We start from the raw sequence: 23,310 nt of genomic DNA on the forward strand, positions 1-23,310 counted from the left end.
TGCTAGATGTTTTCTCAAATTATACAAAACAGCAACCTTGAACTTGTCCTAGTCTCCTCCCTCTGTGCAACCTCTAACAGTCATTAAAGTTAATATTTTCATCACTTTAACATTTGTAACTCTCTCCATCTCTGATGCTGCTGTAGCCTTATTTCAGACTTTCATGATCTTTAAATGCCACATTGCAATAATCATCTCTCATATGTTTTCCTGGCTTTAATCTCCACCAATTTAACATATTATTGCTCTCAGACTAATCTTCCTAAAGTAGAAATTTGATCATGACACTCCTTAATTTAAAACCTTTTATTTCGGCTGGGCACAGTGGCTCACACCTGTAATCCCAGCACTTTGGGAGGCTGAGGCAGGCGGATCACAAGGTCAGGAGATCAAGACCATCCTGGCTAACACAGTGAAACCCCGTCTCTACTAAAAATACTAAAAAATAGCCGGGCATGGTGGCGGGTGCCTGTAGTCCCAGCTACTCGGGAGGCTGAGGCAGGAGAATGGTGTGAACCAGGGAGGCAGAGCTTGCAGTGAACCGAGATCGTGCCACTGCACTCCAGCCTGGGTGACAGAGCGAGACTCCGTCTCAAAAAACAAAAAAAACAGAAAAACCTTTTATTTCTAATTGTTACAGACCTTGGTAGGGAATACCAAGTCTAGACCTAGTTTGTATAAAGCACCTTGTCTCTGGCCCACACCCTTTTTCACTCTTATTTCATCCTTGCTCAATTGCTTACGTTTCCCCTTACGTGATATAGTTTGAATGTTTGTCACCTCCAAAGCCTGTGTAGAAATGTATCCTCAATGTTGGAGGGTGGGCCTAGTGGGAGGTGTTTGGGTAATGGGGGCAGCTCCCTCATGAACGGCTTGGTGCCCTCCCTGCGGTTATGAGTACGAGATCTTATTGTTTAAAAGAGACTAGCATCTCCACCTCTCTCTCTTTCTCCCTCTCTCACCATGTGACACAACTAACTCCCGCTTTGCCTTCTGCCATGATTGTAAGTTTCCTGAGGCCCTCACCAGAAGTGGATGCTGGCACCACACTGCCTGCACAGCTCAAAGAACCATGAGCCAAAATTTAAACCTCTTTTCTTTACATATTACGAAGTCTCAGATATTGCCTTATAGCAATGCAAATGGACTAACACAGGAAATTGATACTAAGGAATGAGGTGTTGTTATAAAGATAACTGAAAATGTGGAAGCAGCTTTGGAAATGGGTAATATGCAGATGTTAGAAGCCAGAGAACTCAGAAGAAGACAGGAAAATGAAGGAAGTTTGGACCTTCTTAGAGACTTAAGTTGTGACTAAAATGCCAATAGAAATATGAAGACCAGGTTAATGAAGTCTCAGATAGAAATGAGGAAGTTATTGGGAATTAGAGTGAAGATCACCCATGTTATGCCCTAGAAAAGAACTTGGCTGCACTGTGTCCATGCCCTAGGGGTGAGTGGAAGGTTGAACTTAAGAGTGATGACCTAGGATATCTGACAGAAAGTATTTCTAAGCAACTAAGTGTTCAAGAAGTGGTATGGCTACTTCTAACAGCTTGTGATCAGATATGGGAGCAAAGAAATGACTTAAAGTTGGAATTTATATTTAAACAGGAAGCAGAGCATAAAAGTTTGGAAAATTTGCAGCCTGGCCATGTAGTAGAAAAGGAAAGAGGATTTTCAGGTGAGGAATTCAAGAGGGCTTTGGAGCAACCTCTTGCCAGAGATATTTGCATGACTAAAAGAGAGTCAAGTGCTAATAGTTAAGACATTGGGAAAAAGACCTCAAAGACATTTCAGAAAGCTTCAGGGAAGTCCCTCCCATCACAGACCCAGAGGCCTAGAATGGAAGAATGGTTTCAAAGGTCAATCCCAGGAAGCTACTGCCCCGTACGGCCTTGGGACTCTGTTCCCTGTATCCTGGATGCTCTGACTCCAGCCAGAACTCAAAGGGTTTCAGGTACAGCTCAAACTGTGGCTTCAGAGGGTGCAAGCTGTAAGCCTTGGTGACTTCCATGTGGTGTTAAACCTGCAGATGTGTGAAACGCAAGAGTGAAGGAAGCTTGGCAGCTCCCACCTAGATTTCAAAGAATGTGTAGGAATGCCTGGATGTCCAGGAAGAAGCCTGCTGCAGGGGCAGCGCCCCCACAGAGAGCCTTTACTAGGGAAGCACCAAGGGGAAATGTAGGGTTAAATCCCCCACACAGACTCCCCACTGGGACACTGCCCAGTGGAGCTGTGGCACAGGACCACCACCCTCCAGACCCCAGAATAGTAGAGCCATCAGTAGCTTGCACCCTGAGCCTGGAAATGCTGCAGGCCTTCAACTCCAACCTGTGAGAGCAGCCACAGCCTACAAAGCCACAGGGGTAGAGATGCCCAAGGCCTTGGGAGCCCATTCCTTGCACCAGTGTGCCCTGGATGCAGGACTTGGAATCACAGGAAATTATGTTGGAGCTTTAAGGTTTAGTGTTTGCCCTGCCGGGTTTCAGACGTGTGGGGCCTGTTGCTCTTTCTGTTGGCCTATGTTTACCTTTTGGAATGGAAACATTTGCACTATGCCTATACCACCATCTTGGAAGAAAATAACTTGGTTTTGATTTTACAGACTCATAGGTGGAAGGAAAGTGCCTTGAGTCTCAGATGAGATTTGGACTTTAGAGTTAATGCTGAAATGAGTTAAGACTTTTGAGGACTATTGGGAAAGGATGATTGTATTTTGCAATGTGAGAAGGACATGAGATTTGAGAGACCAGCAGTGGAATGATAGAGTTTAGATATTTGTCCTCTCCAAATCTCATGTTGAAATGTAATCCCCTGCTGCAAGATGTTTTGGTCGTGGGACAGATCCTTCATGAATGGCTTGGTGCCCTCCGTGCAATAATGAGTTCATGCAAGATCTGGTTGTTTAAAGGAGACTGGCACATCCACCTCTCTCTCTTTGCTCTCTAGTTCACTGTGTGACACGTTGGCTTGCCCTTGCCTTCTGCCATGATTGCAAGCTTCCTGAGACCCTCACCAGAAGCAAATGCCAGCATGCTTCCCGTACAGCCTACAGAACCATGAGCCCAAATTTAAACCTCTTTTCTTCATAGATTGCCCAGTCTCAGATACTCCTTTTAGCAACACAAACACACATGGTATATTATTTCATACTTTTTTTTTTTTTGAGACAGAGTCTCTCTCTGTCCCCAGGCTGGAGTGCAGTGGCGCGATCTCGACTCACTGCAACCCCTGACTCCGTGGTTCAAGCTGTTCTCATGCCTCAGCCTCCCAAGTAGCTAGGATTACAGGCATGTGCCACCATGCCCAGCTAATTTTTGTATTTTTAATAGAGATTGGGTTTCACCATGTTGGCCAGGATGGTGTTGATCTCCTGACCTTGTGATCCCCCTGCCTCAGCCTCCCAAAGTGCTGGGATTACAGGTGTGAGCCACCATGCCCAGCCAGTTACTATAACTTATTATTTCATACTTTAATGTTTGGTTCAGATTACTGGTGCATTTTTCAGAAAATGCCCGTCCCACCTCTTTCTTGCCCACTGCCATGATTCACCTGGGAAGCACCTCAGCTTTCAATATCTAGCTCAAGAGCCCCTTCTTGTATGTGGCCTTTTCTAAGGTGAATAAAAATGTAACTGTGAAGAAATAATGTCTGCTATGAAAAATTTCAAAAATTACCACAATTAATATCAAAGTAGACTTCAGAATAAGGAATATTACCAGAGATAAATATGGATATTAAATAAAGATAAATAGTTCAATTGACCAAGGTACATAACAAATGTGAAATCCTAGATATGAATAAACCTAACAAATGACTTCAAAATACATGAAGAATGATAGAATTGAAAGAATAACTATAAATTCATAATTATAGGCAGAACCTTTACTACTCTGCTTTCAGAACTGATTAAAAAAAAAACAGTAGAAAGGCAGTCAGTAGAGATATGTAGAAGACTTGACATGTATACCTATGTAACAAACCTGCAGTTCTGCACATTTATCCCAGAACCTAAAGTAAAATAAAAAAAGAGAAACAAACAAATAAAAAACAAAACCACTCTGAACCAACTGTACCTAATTGAAACTTTTTACTTTTTTAGAGATAGGATCTCAACCTGTTGCCCAGGCTGGAATGCAGTGGTGTGAACATAGCTCACTATAACTTCAAACTCTTGGGCTCAAGGAATCCTCCTGCCTCAGCCTCCCAAGTAGCTGAGACTACAGGTGTGTGCCACCATGATAGGCTAATTTTTAAAAACTGTAGAGATAAGGTCTTGCTTTGTTGCCAAGATTTGGTCTTGAACTCTTGGCTTTAAGCAGTCCTCCTTCCTTGACCTCTCAAACTGCTGGGGTTACAGGTACAAGCTGCCTCATCAGCCCTGATTGAAATTTTTAAAACAGTCCATCAACAACAGCAGAGTACACATTATTTTCAAGTGCATATGGAACACATACCAAGATAGACCACATTCTGGGTCATAAAAGAAACTTTAACAAATTTAAAAGAACTGAAGTCATGCAAAGTATGTTTTCTGATCACAAAAAAAAATTAGACTAGAAATTATTGGCCAGGCACAGTGACTCACGCCTGTAATCCCAGCACTTTGGGAGGCCGAGGCGGGTGGATCACGAGGTCAGGAGTTCAAGACCAGCCTGGCCAAGATGGTGAAAAGCTGTCTCTACTAAAAATACAAAAAATTAGGCGGGCGTGGTGTTGCACACTTGTAATCCCAGCTACTCGGGAGGCTGAGTCAGAGCATTGCTTGAACCTGGGAGGTGGAGGTTGCAGTGAGCCAAGGTTGTACCACTGCACTCCAGCCTTGGCGACAGAGCCAGACTCCGTCTCAAAAAAAAAAAAAAAAAAAGAAATTATTTACCAAAAGATATCTGAAAAATCCACCCAGATTTTGGAAACTAAGTAACACAGATTTCTAAATAATTCATGGGTTAAAGGGAAACTAGATTACATTTTGAATTAAACAAAAACGAAAGTTCAACATATCAAAATTTGTAGGGTGAAACTAAAGCAGTGCTTAGAGGAAAATTTGTATCATTACATAAATATATTTTACAGAAAATAAAGGTCTCAAATTAGTGATATAAGTTTCTATCTTAAAAAATTAGAAAATAAAGAGCAAAGTAAGTCCAAAGCAAGCAAAGGAATGCAAGAGAACGATAACAACCAAAAACAGTTTGAAATTGAACAAAGTTAAAGGACTTCTTATTACCTGATTTCAATACCTACTATAAAAGTTATAGTAACTGGCTGGTCACGGTGGCTCATGCCTGTAATCCCAGCACTTTGGGAGGCCGACGTGGGTGGATCATTTGAGGTCAGGAGTTCGAAACCAGCCTGGCCAACATGGTGAAACCTCGTGTCTGCTAAAAATAGAAAAATTAGCCAGGCATAGTGGCACACGCCTGTAATCCCAGCTACTTGGGAGGCTGAGGCAGGAGAATCGCTTAAGCTTGGGGCTGGCGGTTGCAGTGAGCCAAGATCACACCACTGTACTCTAGCCTGGGTGACAGAGCAAGACTCCATCTCAAAAAAAAAAAAACAAAAACAAAAGCACAAAAACGTTATAGTATCCAAGACAGTATAGTATTCACAAAAGAATAGACACATAGGCCTGGTGCAGTGGCTCATGCCTTTAATCCAAGCACTTTGGGAGGCCGAGGCAGCAGAATCACCTTGAGGCCAGGAGTTTGAGACCAGTGTGGACAATATAAGAGATCCTGTCTTTACAAAAATTAGCTGGGCATAGTGGTGCATGCCTGCAGCCCAGTTACTTGGGAGGCTGAGGTGGGAGGATCACTCTGCAGTGAGCCTCGATAACACCACTGTACTCCAGCCTGGGTGACAGTAAGACCTTGTCTCTTAGAAAAAAAAAAAAAGACACATAGATAAATGGAACACAACAGAGAGTCTGGAAATGTACTCACTTTTGTGGCCAAGTAATTTTTGACAAAGGTGAAAAGAAAATTCAATGGAGAAAGGATAGTCTTTTCAAAAAATGGTGCTGAAATGATTGGGCATACACATGCAGGAAAATAAACCTCAACTGATACCTGACACCTTACACAAAAAATTAACTCAAAAAGGATGTTATCCAAGTATTAACATTATGAAACCTTTAGAACAAAGCATAAGAAATAATCTTTATGACCTTGTGTTAGGCAAAGATTCCTTACATATAACATAGAAGCACTATTTATTAAAGAAACAAATGGATAAATTGTACTTCTTTCGAATTAAAAATGTTTGCTCTGCAAAAGACAGGGTTAAAAAATGGACAAGCCACAGATTGAGAGAAAATGGTTGCAAATCACATATTTTGACAAAAGTACATAAAAGACTCTTAAGACTCAACAATAAGAAACAACTGAATTGAACAATGGGCAAAGAAGATAAATGGATGACAAAAAGAACATGAGAAAATACTCAATGTTGTTAGTCATTAGGGAAATATAAATTTAAAAATCACACTGATTTATTTCTCTGCACACCTATTAGGATGACTAAAAAACAAACACACAAAAAGTGACCACAACAAGAGCTAGCAAGGATGAAGGATAACTAAAACTGTTTTTCTTTTGTCAGGTTTTTTTCCTGCAAACACTATGGTGACTTACAGAACTTTTATATGTTCATGATGGGAATTAAAAAATGGCACAACCACAACAGAAAAGTTTAGGAGTTCCTTAATTTCAGCCCCAGGTATTTACCCAAGAGAAATGAAAAACATGCTCACACAAAAATATGTATGCGCATTTCTGAACATTAAATTATAAAGATGAATAAAGTTAAAGGGACTTTATTCATAATCACTCAAAACTGAAAATATTCCAAATAGTGAATAGATAAATAAACTGGTGAATAGATCAGCAAACTGTGGTATGTCCATAAAATGGCATACTTTTCAGGAACAAAAAAGGAACAAGCTACTCATACATGCAAATACATGAATTTATCAAATGAATTATGCCAAATGAAAGAAACCAGATTTAAAAAGCTATATTGTATATGATTCCTTTATATGACATTCTGAAAAAAATCAGAACTATAGGGATAGAAGGCAGATTAGTGATTTCCTGTGGCTGTTCGTTGGGAGAGGAGATTTACTACAATGAGATTTAAGAAAACTTTTGGGGTGACAGATATTGGGGTGATTGGAGCACTTATTATACCAAGGTATGCATTTATCAAAAGTTACGGAATTGTGTACTTAAAGGGAGTGAATTTCCACCTCCTACCTATTAGGATTCCCACTATCCAAAAACAACATCATCATCATTATCATCAACAACAACAACAAAAAACCCCGAAAACAGCCAGTGTTGAAGAGGATACGGAGAAATTGGATCCCTGGTGCACTATTGGTGGGGACACAGAATGGAGTAGCTGCTATGGAAAACAGTATAGCAATTCCTTTAAAAATTAAAAATATAATTACCATATAATCTCATAATCCCAGTTCTGGGTAGATATCCAAAAGAATTAAAAGCAGGATCTTGAAGACATATTTGCATACTCATGTTCTTTGCAGCATAAGAGGTAGAAGCAACTGAATGTCCATGGACTGATGAATGGATGCAGAAAATGTGGTATATACATATGATGGACTATTATTCAGCCTTAAAAAACAAAGAAGTCTTGTCACATGCTACAACTTAGATGAACCTTGAGGACATTATGCAAAGTGAAATAAGCTAGTCACAAAAAGACAAATACTGCAGGATTCCATTTGTATGAGGTAAGTAGAGTGGTGGTTGAAGGGAGGGGAAATGGGGAGTTGTTCAATGGATATAGCATTTCAGTTTTTCGAGACAAAAACGTTCTAGAGATCTGTTGTACAAGAATATAAGTATAGTTAACACTACTGACCTGTACAATTAAAACCAGTTAAGATAGTAAATTTTATGGTATGTATGTTTTCACCACAATTTTCTGAAAAGGTGGTGAATTTTACCATATATAAATTATATCCCAACAAACCTTTTTGAAGAAAATGACCAAAATTCTTGATTTTATTTTATTTTCACAGTTTGCATTATGACTTTATAATTCTTCAAATCAAAAGGTGGAGTTTATGTTTCTGCCCCTAGATGCAGTCTTAGTGATATGAATTGATTTGGCCAACAGAATATACAGTAGTAATGATATGCTAATCCTAAGTCGAGGCCTCAAGAGAACTTGTCTATTTCCACTCTATTGGATTTCTGAGCCTGCCACATTAAGAAGTCAGGCTAGTTTGCTGGAAGGTGAGAGAGTTAAAGCTTTGCCAGCCTGGTTGCCACACAAGCAGTCAGCCCATACCTGAAGCTGCACTACCTTAATGGCTGACAATTGACTGTGAACACATGAGGGAGGTCCTCTGAGATCAGAGGAACTGTCCAGGGCAGCCCAAACTTCTCACCCACAGAATCATGAGCAACATAAATGATTGTCATATTAAGCTGCTACATTATGAGGTGGTTTGTTAGGTGTCTATCGATAGCTACCTAGAGGAAGGTTTCATAAATTAGGTGATATTTGAATTTTTTTTTTTTTTTTTGAGACAGAGTCTCACTCTGTCCTCAAGCTGGAGTGCAGGGGCGCGATCTCGGCTCACTGCAACCTCCACCTCCCGGGTTCAAGCGATTCTCCGGTCTCAGCCTCCTGAACAGCTGGGATTATAGGCGTGCACCACCACACCCAGCTAATTTTTGTATTTTTGTAGAGACGGGGGTTTCACCATGTTGGCCAGGCTGGTTTCAAACTCCTGACCTCAAGTGATCTGCCCACCTTGGCCTCCCAAAGTCCTGGGATTACAGGCATGAACCACAGCGCCCGGCCTGAATTGTATTTTGAAGGAGGAATAGGAGTTTACTTTTTCTTTTCATGTTATTGTATCATTTTTGAAGCTTTTTTTTTTTTTTTTCAAGACAGGGAAATACCTATTCTATCTGTGTTCTATCTATTCTATCTATACCTAGTCTATGTTATCTGTGGCCACATGATCTCACAATGGTTGCAAAGACACCCAGGTTACTCCTTCTTTTAGACCATTGAGAGAAGGCATAGGATCATTCGAAATACAGTACAAAGCTCCTGCCCTAAGGGCTTACAGTCTATCTGGAAAGGTGCCACCTGTGTCTAGGAAATACCAGGAAAAGAAAAAAAAAGAAGTGTGAGAATTGGTGCTCTCTAGCCTAAAGGATACAAAAGCAAACAACTACTAGAACTTTATTGCTTGTACCACCCTTTGGTATTCAACAGCACAATGCCTGATTTTGTGATTTAACTTTTCCTGTTTTGATGCAGTGCCACCACACTGGGATTTTGTAATTATGAGCTTCAAAAGCTGAGACAACATCTTCTATTTCTGTGTCTCTTCCTACAGTGAATAATACATTCCTTGCCATTTCAATGTTAAAAAAAGAAAAAGTAAAAGAAAAATGCTGCAATAGCTGAGAGGGTTTAGAGTAAATGGGGTTTGGAGAGGGTCAGGTATTTTCCACAGCCAGACCAGAGTGGGTGTTGTCACTTTAACTGTGGTGTCCTGGCTGAAGGCCAAAACTTAGTTGTTGGTGACCCTTCCTTTTTTTTTTTTTTTTGAGACAGAGTTTCACTTCGTCCCCCAGGCTGGAGTGCAGTGGTGTGATCTCAGCTCACTGAAACCTCTGCCTGCCAGGTTCAAGCAATTCTCCTGCCTGAGCCTCCTGAGTAGCTGGGACTACAGGCACATACCACCACGCCTGACTAATTTTTGTATTTTTAGTAGAGATGGGGTTTTGCCTTGTTGGTCAGGCTGGTCTCGAACTCCTGACCTCGTGAGCCACCCACCTCGACCTCCCAAAGTGTTGGGATTATAGGCGTGAGCCACTGCACCTGGCCTGACCCTTCCTTTTCTGCTAGCCACTGTTATGTACAGCGGGTTCACAAAAAAGTTCATTAATGTCCTTAAGAAGTCAGATGGGATGGCTCTGGTGGCTCAGTGCCCACAGACCAGCAAAAGACAGAATGTCCAGGCTGTACTGTAGGTGGCTGGCACCCCATCTTCTTGGTCACTTCTTGGAGGCCACACTTTGTGTATCTGGATTCTGTTTCTTTTTAAAATTATCCTATATTCCTAATTTATGAATTTAAAATGTTTCTAGGTACATAGTAGATATATATATATTTATGGGGTACATGAGATGTTTTGATACAGACATGCAATGTGAAATAAGCACATCATGGAGAATGGGGTATCCATCCCTTCGAGCATTTATCCTTTGTGTTATGAACAATCCAATTACATTATTTTAAAATGTACAATGAAGTCATTATTGCCTATAGTCACCCCGTTGTGCTATCAAATAGTAGGGGTTATTCATTATTTCTAACTAGCTTTTTTTTGTCCCCATTAACCATCCTCACCACCTCCCCTACCCTCCCACAACACTTCTCAGTCTCTGGTAACCATCCTTCTACTCTCTATCTCTCTGAGTTCAGTTGTTTTGATTTTTAGATCCTGCAAATAAGTGAGAACATGTGATGTTTGTCTTTCTGTGTCTGGCTTATTTCACTTAACATAATGACCTCCAGTTCTATCCATGTTGTTGCAAATGACAGGATGTCATTCTTTTTTATGGCTGAATAGTACTCTGCTGTGTAGATGTTCCACATTTTCTTTATGCATTCATCTATTGATGGACACTTAGGTTGCTTCCATATCTTAGCTATTATAAACAGTGGAGCAGCAAATATGGGAGTGTAAATATATTTTTGATGTACTTATTTCCTTTCTTTGGTGTATATACCCAGCAGTGGGATTGCTGGGTCATATGGTAGCCTGGATTCTGTTTCTTATTTGCCAGTGGATGTTTTAAAGTATACATCCTATTGCCCTGCGTCAACTGTCTCAAGGACATCCCCTCAGTCTTCTTCATTTTTACATATATGTTCATTATTTCTAAAAATGTTAAAATTATAGAAAAGTATAAAAAAGAAAATAAAAATTATGTTTTCCAACAACTCAGAAATAGTCACTTTTAACACTTTGATATATATTTGTCGTATATCTGTGGTGTGTATTTGAGTGCATATAAATTTCATTCTGTTTAAATTATTTTTTTTCCCAGTCAACAGTATACCATAAATATTTTTACATCTTTTTGTGTCAATCTGATTTCACCACAGTATTTAAACACTTGTCTGGAACTTCATTGTATACCATGATTTTTAATAAATACTCCACTTTTGTTGACTATTTTGATTGTTTCTAGGCTTTGATTATTATCAACTATGCTTCTATAATGTCCTTATACACATATTTGGGGGCACATATATGATTTTGGCTTGGTGTATATCATAAAAATGGATTTTCTGGTGGGGCGCGGTGGTTTACGGCTATAATCCCAGCACTTTGGGAGGCCAAGAGAGGGCAGATCATGAGGTCAGGAGTTCAAGACCAACCTGACCAATATGGTGAAACCCCATCTCTACTAAAAAATACAAAAATTTGCCAGGTGCAGTGGCGCATGCCTGTAATTCCAGCTACTCAGGAGGCTGAGGCAGGAGAATCGCTTGAACTGGGGAGGCGGAGGTTACAGTAAGCCGAGATCGTGCCACTGCACTGCAGCCTAGGTGACAGAGTGAGATTCCGTTTAAAAAAAAAATTGGTTTTCTGGGCCAAAGGATATGCATACAAGGCTTTTGCTTCGTGTTTGTGATGTTGACCTCTGGACATGTGATACCAGTATATAGTAGTATTATGTAAGTTATTTTCCACCTCTTTCAGAAAAACCATTTTGTTATCTATTGGTATCTTTGTTAATTAGTCTCAAAGACTTTTAATGTTTTCTATAGTGTTTTTCATGTATTGAGTGCAAAAAGCAGGAAATAGAAAATGAAGAATCAGCCAAGAGCCTTGTTTGTTTGCTTGTTTGATTTGGTTTTCTTTATGGTTTTACTGTAAGTATGTCTGGAAAAATCAAATTAAATGGAATGAGCTTGACTCATGAGGAGGCCCCTTTCATTTTCCTGAAATGAATTAATGGAGCACCCATTAGTTATTATTTCAGAAGCACACCAAGAACTGACCACACTTCTCAGTGTCACCAAACTATTCTTATCTGTCAAAGTTTCATTTCACATACTTCTGTAAGGTCTAGGTATACCCTGATGGTGTTTGTGATGTCCTACATTACTCTTGATCTACTTTTGAACTATGAAACAAAGGAAAAATTGGAGGTCCAGAGCTCAGGATTCAGATATTACCTCTACTACTCACAGCAGAGCAAGTAACTTAGCCTGGTGGAACTTCATTTTTCTTTCTTTCTTTCTTTCTTTCTTTTTTTAAGACCGAGTCTTGCTCTGTCACCCAGGCTGGAGTGCAGCGGCACAATCTTGACTCACTGCAACCTCCGCCTCCTGGGTTCAAACAATTCTCCTGCCTCAGCCTGCAGAGTAGCTGGGGCTACAGGTGCGCGCCAACACGCACAGCTAATTTTTTGTATTTTTAGTAGAGATGGGGTTTTGCCATGTTGGCCAGGCTGGTCTCATGGTCTCAAACTCCTGACCTCAGGTGATCCACCTGCCTTAGCCTCCCAAAGTGCTGGGATTACAGGAGTGAGCCACCGTGCCCGGCCCACTGTTTTTCGTTTTTTTTTTTTTTTTTTTTTCCATGATGACAAACTTAAAGTCATCTCATAGGAATAGAAAATAGCTTTTTAGTAGAAGCTCTTGGAATTTAAATTGCGACTGAATGGAAAGATGAAATAAAGTAAATTTATTAACATTTAATGAGAACCTTCCATGAACTAGGCGTAGTACCAAATGGTTTTATATTTTTAAGCTTCATTTATTCGTCTCAAAACATCTGGGAAGGAAGTATTTTGCCATTTTACAGCTGTTGAAACTGAGCCTCAAAAAGACTAAGTAACTTGTCTCAGCCACACATGTGGCTAAGCCAGTATTTGAACCCAGGTCTGTTTGCAGACAGAACCTCGGCTTTTTCACACCTGCAAACTGGAAACATTAATTGGTTCTTAAGATCATCATAGATGTGATAAAACCTGGGACAGAAATTAGTCAAGACTAGCTGCATCTGCCTTTTCCTGTGGTGGGTAGGAAGAGGAGGAGAATGATTTCCTCAGGCATGAAGGTTGATGATGAGCAAAGTGTATACTCTCTAATCTAATGTCACCATTCATATTGTGGAGAAATTATCATCTGGATAAGTGTAGGGTCTCTGATCTCATTTTAGATATTGTACATTCAATGGCTATTTTCATTTTGGCCCATGTACTCTCTTTGCTCTTATGAGCACTATTTTTATCCCAATCTAATCCTGTATGTTTGTGTTTTTACACAGATTAGTTTCTAAATGTTATATATAATTTGCTTCTGAAACACTATTGCTCAATGACTATGAAATCCTTCTCATTACCAAAATCCTTCTATGCCAACTTCTTCAAGAAATTTGATCACCTTTAGATGAATTGTTAATGAAAATTAAAGCTATAGCCAGCAACATGGGTATCTTTGGGCTAATGGCCAACCAACAGGCCATCTGTGTGAAAGAAAACAGGCTAACAATTTTGGACTCTGGTCTCTTGGGGCTACGTTGAGCATTGACCTCACCGGTGCTCACTGAAATTAATTGCCTTTCAGGTTGTATTTTCTCATCACGGAAACCTTCTTTTCCCAATTCAAACCATGTGGGTTAAAATGAGAAAACAAAAGCCAAAACGGCTCCCCACACCCAAAAGCTTCTTCTGTCAGAGATCCCAGTAGCCCCGGGAGAGCTGTTAGAAGTCTGAGAAGGATTGGTCATCATCGCATACCATACATAGGTGGAGGGCTTGTTATTCTCAAAGTTTCCCGCCTATGAGAGGATACCCCTATTGTTTCTGAAAATGCTGACCGGGACCCACACTTCCAACAAAAATTCCTCTACCCCTACAGCAGCAGCAAAAGCAGCAGCAGAAGCAACAGCAACAGATAAGTGTTTTGATGAATTGCGAGATGGATAGGGCTTGAGTGCCCCCAGCCCTGCTGATACCAAATGCCTTTAAGATACAGCCTTTCCCATCCTAATCTACAAAGGAAACAGGAAAAAGGAACTTAAAACTCCCTGTGCTCAGACAGAAATGAGACTGTTACAGCCTGCTTCTGTGCTGTTCCTTCTTGTCTCTAACTTGTAAACAAGACGTAGTAGGACGATGCGAATGGAAAGTCACAAACCGCTGGGTGTTTGAAAGGATCCTTGGGACCTCATGCACATCTGTGGAAACTGGATGGAGAGATTTGGGGAAGCATGGACTCTTTAGCCAGCTTAGTTCTCTGTGGAGTCAGCTTGCTCCTTTCTGGTAAGGTTTGGCTTTATTTTTTAAAAATTAGTATTTTTGAAAACAGAGTTAGTGACTTCTGGTGCTCTCCCCAAATCTCATCAGTGCTGATTAACAAGGGGTGGCTGTAGCAAAGGCACCATTTCTCTGTGAGTCTCCAGTCAATATGTGTGGAAGGATTGAAATGCAAAGTCTCTGTGGCATGAACTGATTTTCTTAGAGTTTGTCTTCTGGGTGATTGGCCCCTGTGTTATAAACTCGTTGAGAACCGATTAAATCATCTTATTTGAAGAGATCTCCTTACTATCATGCATTATTTTCCTGCTCCTCATTCTGGAGTGTTTCTCTTACTGAATTTTTACAGAACAAACCGGTTTTACCTGCTTTAAAGAGAATCTTCAGTAAAAAATGAAATTCATGTTGAGAAATACAGGGGCCCTATTAAGGCAGTGTATAGATTGTCACTGTTTTAAAGAGAACAAAAATGCTTTTCTGTGAAAAGATTTTATATCTACATCCTATTTTAAGCAAATTAATGAAATTGTAGGCTTTTTTTTCCCCTTGTAGTTAGGGTCAGGGAGATTGGGGCTATTAGAATTTTTGTTTTAGTTTTAAAAATGTTTGCCATCTAGTAATTCATAAAGGGTTTACTGGCTCAATGAAGCAAAAATTTAGGCAGTTACCAAGATCGTTAACACAGGAGAGTATAGAAGCCTGTTGTAGAGTGGAGGAATGGTTGGCCAGTATGTTTGGATTTAGTGTGTTTATTGCTCAGATACTCCAGATAGTGGTGTGCCTCTGTACTCACTCAGCCTCTGTGACATAGGCAGAAGGCAGTATCCAAACCCGAACTACAGATCCCAAATACATTATCATTGCCATCAGTCTCTTTCCTTCAGTTTGAAAACATTCTAATTATAATGAAAATTGAATTGATGTTGGAGATAAATTTGGGAAAATTCACTAAACTTCATGGATATAGGCTATATTAATAGAATTTGATTCAAGTGTACGTAAGTATCTGCTATATTTTCTAGATGTTTGAAATATTTTAAATATTCAAAAAAAATCCAATTAAATAACAGAGTTGAATACAATTTGTTTTGTAGCTCTCAACCAACATATTGAGAATTTAATAATATTTTTAAAAGTAAGAATGTGTAACACAAGTTGCTAAAAATTAAAGATTTTAGGTGGCTTCAGTATTTATATGGAAATTATTTAAATAATGTTGACTTCTCCAATAATATGTACTTTTAAATAATTACCATGATTCCATTTTTGATTTTCTTTTTTTCTGAGTGCCATTAATTACCAGTGACATGAAATCTGAAACTGATTCTATACCAGGGATTATAGTGATGTGAAGCCCAGGTGTCTAGAGTTTCTCTGAGGTACTTTGTAGGTTAAGTAATACACACACAGCGGTTTTCATTCACGTTTTTACCCCTAAAGCAACTATGTTATAGCACTGTGCAATACAGGCTTAGAAGAATTGTCATCAAACAAAAAGGTCATGTGGCCAAAATAGTTGCTCCATGTCTAGACCTTAGATCCTTGAAAAAAACAGCACTGCCTTTAAAAGGGAGAGGACCAAGGAGAGGAAGTAGGTCATATTCTTGTTGGGAAGGGTGACACTAGCAAGGTTAGTTTCTGAGGTAGGTCTGTTGTCTTGATTGTAACTTGCATTCCTAGTCTAAGCCTCCATGAGCCTGACTGCTCGAGGCTTAGTAATTGCAACGAGAAGAATCCAGCTAGATTATGTCCACAGCCATAGGAGCCCATTTCTCTAGTCAAATTCCTGGTAGACTACAGCAGTGGGGCAAGGCGCTTATGGCTTATAGGTTTATCTCTCTAGTCCAGTGGGTTGTTTCTCATTTCTCTTTTCTGAACCAACAGACTGAAGAAAGAAATGCCACTTTTTTTCAGTGAAGGTGGCTCTGGATGGCAGAGTTGCTGGCCCATAAAATGGCTGCAGGAGGTGTGTAGGTCTCAGAAGCTCCTCACAAATATTCCTAGATTCTGTTGCTTTCCTTTCTGACTTGAAAATCATTGCTAACTTCAGGTTTCAAACAGTTTCTATTATATTAGCTTTTCCCTACTCTCCTATCCTCATCAAACCAGGCTGCTCTCTTTAAAGAGTTGTATACGTAGAAAACTAACAAAAAAATCACTGATTTATCATAGTATCTTCTACATGATCAACACAGATCTAATAGGAAGTCTCTAGTCTTATGCCTTCATACCCCTTTTACTGTGTCACTTGACTTTTTTTTTTTTTTTTTTTTGAGATAGAGTCTCGCTCTGTCGCTCAGGCTAGAGTATAGTGGAGTGATCTCGGCTCACTGCAACCTCTGCCTCCCAGGTTCAAGCGATTCTGTGCCTCAGCCTCTCAAGTAGCTGGGATTACAGGCACCTGCCACCACCATGCCCAACTAATTTGTTGTATTTTTAATAGAGACGGGGTTTCACCATGTTGGCCAGGCTGGTCTTGAACTCCTGACCCTAAGTGATCCACCCGCCTCGGCCTCCCAAAGTGCTGGGATTACAGGCGTGAGCCACCACGCCCGGCCTTGTCACTTGACATTTTAAATAACAACTGGATTCAGAGATAGCAGACATCTTGTCTGGAGTGGCAGAGGAAACAGTTGTAAGGTCAGGGAAGTGCTCCCAGATGAAACCTCCTTGTTAGGGCTGGTCTCGGAAGGCTAGTGTCAGGTCTGAGTAATCAAGGGTGGAGGTCTGGAAGCTGGGATCAGAGACACCCTTTGGAATTATTCTCAGAAGGAGGAGCTTGCTTTTTTCACAGATGCTCCCTTCCAAGCATTGTCTTCATTGTTAGGTCTCAGCATTTCCCTTTCAGCCCTGCCCTGGGAGAGCTTCCTGGAAGAGTCTAGTTCTTCCAAGGCGTCTCTCCAGGAGGGAAGGAGTCTTCCAAGTTCATCTCAAAGGACTACGTGATGTTCTCTGGGGATTTAGGTGGGTGGGCTCTAAATTCTTCTGAAATTATCAGTTTGCCTCCTGAGCCTCTATCTCTCCAAAAGGTATCTGTGTGATTGTATCACCTGCTTATTCTCTGTAGATGGCTTACTGGTGAGCTCACAGAATCAGGATTTAGAGTGTTCTAGGCTGGAAGGGTGGAAAACCAAAACAAAAAGATACTGTTTCAAAATAGACAAATGTCAAGTTCTGTGTTTGGGTTTAAGAAATAAATTATGTATATTTAATGTGGGAGAGACCCGGTTTGTTGAAAGTTCTTGTGAATGACACCTAGGTTTTGGGGATATGCAAAACTCATGGAAGCCAACATATGCTCTGCTTGCTAAAAAGGTAATGTATAAACTGTAATGTGTTGCATTAGCAGAAATATAAAGTCCAAATCAGAAATGGTAATCACTTCACTTAAATCTACTGCTTAGAGCACATCCATGAAACACTGAAGACCTGAGAAATTTAACAGCAAACATAGCAGGCAAACTGAAGGAGGAAACATGGATTACGAAGTCAAAGCCCAAATTGGATAGCCATAAGCAAGTTATTTAATTTCTCTAAGCCACATTTTTCTCATCTTTTACGGATGAAATACCCATTTCCAGGGTTGTGATGAGAATCAAATGTGATAATGCCTGTGAAATGCTTAGCCAGTAAGAATGCTCTTAATAAATGAAGCTTGGAACCAGACGCAGTGGCTCATGCCTGTAATTCAGCACTTTGGGAGGCCGAGGCAGGTGGATCATGAGGTCAAGAGATCAAGACCATCCTGGCCAACATGGTGAAACCCCATCTCTACTAAAATACAAAAATTAGCTAGGTGTGGTGGTGTGTGCCTGTAGTCCCAGCTACTCGGGAGGCTGAGGCAGGAGAATAGCTTGAACCCAGAAGGTGGAGGTTGCAGTGAGCTGAGATCACGCCACTGCACTCCAGGCTGGTGACAGAGCGAGACTCCATCTCAATAAAATAAAATAATAAATGAAGCTAGTGTAATCAAAAGAGAAGTGTTACCATGAGAACTACTGTGCTAGTCAAGACTGGACTGATCTGCCCCAGGATGTAGGAGAATTATTAACATTCATAGGTGCTGTCTCCTACAAAACCGCAGCATAATCCAATCTCTCAAATTTTGTGCAGGCCAATTCCAACTTAATAAACCCAAACACTTTGCCAACTACCCATCTACCATCCCCTCACTTATCCATTTATCCCTGTTTGTATCTTGTCTGCTTCAACCAGGCCCATCTCCACAATCTACACATTCTTTCCTCTTGGCTCTTGTTCATGCTGTTCCATCCATTTAGAAATGACATCTTTCATATCTACTCTGCAAACACAATTCAACTCAATTTGCCTGGGCCAACTCTTCCTCCTGATATTCTTCTCCTAAGTTTAGGCTCCTTTACCATGCAGATTGTGTCTTTGAGCTTTAGGCGGCCAGATTTAGCCCAATTAGCCTCTAAATCTCTCACAACAGATATTATTTCTTTTCTCATTAGTACATGTATTTAATATTTAGTAATTTTTGTTGAATGGAGTTTTATGGTCACAGTAAGAAAATGTTGGTACTTCACAGCAGACCTGAAAGGAAAAGAGAGCATTGTAGAAAGGATCTCAGTAATATCGAAATAATATTACATTGGGCCAGGCACGTTGGCTCACACCTGTAATCCTAGCACTTTGGGAGGCCAAGATGGGCGGATCACGAGGTCAGGAGTTTGAGACCACCCTGACCAATATGGTGAAACCCCTTCTCTACTAAATATACAAGAGTTAGCTGGGCGTGCTGGCGCGTGCCTGTAATCCCAGCTACTCAGAAGGCTGAGACAGGAAAATAACTTGAACCCAGGAGGCGGAGGTTGCAGTGAGCCAAGATTGTGCCACTGCACTCCAGCCTGAGTGACAGAGCAAGATTCCATCTCAAAAATAAATAAATAAATAAATAAATAAATAAATAAATAAATATTAGGTTGGTGAAAAGTAGTGACAAAAACTGCAATTACTTTTGTACCAACTTAATCCATTTTATATTTCTTGTAAATGATACTCTCAAAAGTTTAGCTTATATTAAACGTTTGATGTAAATAAAGTTGAAAGAAAGTTTCTTCTGTTAGGCGTGAAACATAAAAGATACACTCATAAAAGTGGGTCTAACCAGGGCCTTACTTAAGATGAGGTATTGTACAATTGTTGAATATTACCTATAACATATGCGTATTTTCTATTCAAAAGATCTTTATTGAGTTATTGCGTACCAGTCATTCATTCATTCATTCGCTCATCTATCCTTTCAACAAACAAAGACTTACTGAGGGTTTCCTTTGAGCCATGTACTATCCTGAAAACTAGGAATATAAATAAGGATGAATCATTTTTTCCCCTTGCTAAGGTCACATTTTAGTGGGAAAAATGAATACAGGCAGATGAATTGTAAAATGTTGTGATAAATGATTTAATAGAGATATTACAACAAATAAAGGTATTTACAAAATCTGAGCTTTTCAAGGGCTATAAAAGTTTTTATTGGGTCCAATCATACAAAATGAAATTGCAACATCTGAATTGAGCGTAAAGGTCTGGTGCAGTGACTCACACCTGTAATCCTAGCATTTTGGGAGACTGAGGCAGACGAATCGCTTGAGCCTAGGAGTTTCAGATCTGCCTGGGAAACATGGCAAAACCCCATGTCTCTACAAAAAATACAAAAATTAGCCTGGCGTGGTGGCACGTGCATGTAGTCCCAGCTACTCAGGAGGCTGAGGTGGGAGGATTGCTGGAGCCTGGGAGGTCAAGGCTGCAGTGAGCCATGATCATACCACTGCCCTCCAGCCTAGGCAACAGAGCGAGACCCTGTCTCAAAAAAACAACAAACGAAACCAAATTGAATATAAATATTTAATTAAATGTATAAAAACATGGAATGTCAACTAAAGAAAATGAGTGGTATTTTGAAAACAACTTGTAGGTTGATTTTTCTCTCTTTGCAAGAACTCCTAAATAGTCGTGAATATTGCCAAAAGTTATGTCCAGTTATAGTTATCAGTTGCTCATAGCCAAATGATTTTAAAACCAAGATAAAAAGGAAAAGGGAAGAAAAGACTTCCCATTAGAGGGAACAACCTATACGAAGGGGGTGCGTATAAAATAGTAGGGCAGGCTTGAGGAAGCTGAGTGAAGCTGTAATGTAGGATGAAGGTAGAGAATTAAAGTTGGGGTCAGATCAAGAAGGGCCTCACAGGCCATTTAAGTAGCTCGTAACTCATTCTGTACGTGTTGAAATTTAGCATCGTGTTTGTTCCATCATGTCATATATCAGATTTAAGTCTTGAAAAATTCACTCTAATAATAGTTTTCAGGATGGATTAACGTGGTAGAGACCGTAGGCTGAGACCAACTTGGCCTCCTAACATTCCAGGCAAGAGGACTGTGAGGATAACAGGGGGCCTGAGAGAGGGTTAGGAGGTGAAACTGCAGGAATTAGTGATTGGTTGCATATGGAAGGTTGAGAGGGAGGGAGGAGAATAAGTCATTGCTCCAGCATTCTGATTGGGATAATGGTGGCACCATTCCGTGTGCTGGGAAACATGGCAGAAGGAATTGGCTGGAGATGGGCTGGGCTAGGCAAATTATTATTTGTTCATGTTGATTTTGAGGGTACATGTAAAGGAAGGTTTTTTTTTTTTTTTTTTTTTTTTTTGAGATGGAGTCTTGTTCTGTTGCCCAGGCTGGAGTGCAGTGGCACAATCTCAGCTCACTGCAAGTTCTGCCTCCCAGGTTCAAGTGAAGCCTCCTGAGTAGCTGGGATTACAGGCACCTGCCACTGCACCCGGCTAATTTTTGTATTTTTAGTAGAGACGGGGTTTCACCATCTTAGTCAGGCTTGTCTCGAACTCCTGACCTCATGATCCACCTGCCTTGGCCTCCCAAAGTGCTGGGATTACAGGCGTGAGCCACCACGCCCGGCAGTAAAGGAATATATTTATCAAAATTTGGCTCTCCAGATCTCAAGCTCAGAGGAAGGGGATTGGGCAGGAGATTGAGATGTAGAAATCTTTGGTATATGGTAAGTGAAGCCACGGGCATGGATATATTTCAATATCGAAATGAAGGGACGAGAAAGAGCATATACCCAAAAATTTGATGAAGAAGGAACAGGTAAGGATCTGACAGGAGAAGCAAAACCAATGACCTTCCTATCCTGAGACTTTAGAGAATTGCTACTGTAGCAGCCACGGAAAGAATTTTTTTTTTTTTAGATGGAATTTCGCTCTGTTGCTCAGGCTGGAGTGCAGTGGCGTGATCTCGGCTCACTGCAAGCTCTGCCTCCTGGGTTCACACCATTCTCCTGCCTCAGCCTAAGCCTACCACGTAGCTGGGACTACAGGCGCCCACCACCATGCCTGGCTAATTTTTTTGTATTTTTGTAGAGACAGGGTTTCACTGTGTTAGCCAGGATGGTCTCGATCTCCTGACCTTGTGATCTGCCCGCCTCGGCCTCCCAAAGTGCTGGGATTACAGGTGTGAGCCACTGCGCCTAGCTGGAAAGAGAATTTTAAGAAGAAGACGACAGTAAGATAGGGGCAGCCGAGTGATAGCCTCCAGGCCTGGCAGGGGAGCACCAGCCTGCAGGTGTGTTATTTTACAGAGAGCCAGCTGCACCAGCAGCATCACCAAACCAGAGCTGGAAGTTAGCAGCTGGCTTTACTCCTGGCTTTCAGGAAAGGAATGTCTAAAGTTGCCTCCCTTATTTTTGGAATTTTGAACTGATAACCCTATTCTTACCCATCTGGCCAGACAATTCCTTAACTCGCATTACACGTGCAGAATGAGTTTTAGATCTAGCTATGACCGCTTCCCCCAGCCCCACCCCCATTGCCCCCTGTTGTTCCTTCAGGAATCTGATCATCCTTCCCAAAGGCTGCAGGAGCAGGTGTGAAGACGTGGATGTGCCAGACGGGCAGAGTCCTGACACTTTTCAACACATCTGCTGATGAGAGGGAGTGCATACCCGTTGCTTGGTAGTTTCATGTCTCACGTGGTATGGGTGTGGCAAAGAGAGGGAGAACATTTGGACTAGCCAAAGGAGCCAGTCAGGCATGGGGTTGAGGGGCATCGTGGGTGGCTGCCATTTGCTCTCTGCTTGTCACAGTCCCTTGCCCAGGGCTTGACCAGTGAGGTGTATGTGCTGGTCACACCCATCTCAGCAGATCTGTCAGCTTTCCCGCTTTTGTTAAAGGGTGATATCATGCTTCCTGGGGGGAGCACTGGAAGACAATGCTCAGCCACTTTCCTCCAGATACAATAGGCGGAGTCAGGAAGGCAGTATTGACATTGCTGGGGCTGGGGAGGCACTCACTGCTCTGTGGCCATCAGATGGTGAACCAGCTTAACCTTGGCACACAGGGCCTGGGCTGTGCAAGGCGTCTGGCTGCAGAGCCAAAAGGGACTCCACCCTGGGGACAGGAGTGCTTTAGACATCTGGGAATCTGGGATGGGCTTCAAATTCTGATCCCTGTGTCAGAAACAACCACAAAACAATAAGAGTACCAGTAATAACAAAAATGACTATTGCCAAGTGTTAAATATGATTTTTAATATTTCACAACAACTTTGCACAATAGGTATTATTGTTTGTTTAATAGGGAGACCAAAGTTCACAAAGGTTAAGTGATGGTTTAAGGTTAAAATGTAGTGACTGGCCAGGTGTGGTGGCTCATGCTTGTAATCCCAGCACTTTCGGAGGCCGAGGCAAGCCGAGCAAGCAGATGGCTTGAGCCCAGGAGTTCAAGACCAGCCTGGGCAATATAGGGAGACCCATCTCTACAAATAATAAAAATATTGGCTGGTTATGGTGGCACACACCTGTGGTCCCAGCAACCCGGGAGTCTGAGATAGATGGATCGCTTTAGCCGGGGGGTTTGAGGCTGCATGAATGTCGTGATCATGCCACAGCATTCCAGCCTGGGCGACATAGTGAGACCCCATCTTAAAAAATAAC

General features: G+C 41.1%; 1 protein-coding gene across 5 annotated transcripts in view; it reads left to right on the plus strand.

The window, feature by feature from the left end:
- The window catches only part of TEK (TEK receptor tyrosine kinase), a 156,516-nt gene that overhangs the window by 20,792 nt on the left and 112,414 nt on the right, over positions 1–23,310 (plus strand). Inside the window, exon 1 of one of the 5 annotated variants that reach the window (XM_073021699.1) lies at positions 13,625–14,342. The exons of 2 other annotated variants lie outside the window; for them this stretch is intronic. In XM_073021699.1, the coding sequence (XP_072877800.1) occupies positions 14,291–14,342 (52 nt within the window). In that variant the 5' untranslated portion in view covers positions 13,625–14,290. Of the gene's footprint in view, positions 1–13,624; positions 14,343–23,310 lie in introns of those variants that run through there. 2 more of the 5 variants (XM_073021695.1, XM_073021696.1) reach the window with 2 other exon arrangements.

The sequence above is a fragment of the Chlorocebus sabaeus genome, chromosome 12, assembly GCF_047675955.1.
Source record: "Chlorocebus sabaeus isolate Y175 chromosome 12, mChlSab1.0.hap1, whole genome shotgun sequence".
NCBI classification, from domain to species: Eukaryota; Metazoa; Chordata; class Mammalia; order Primates; family Cercopithecidae; genus Chlorocebus; species Chlorocebus sabaeus.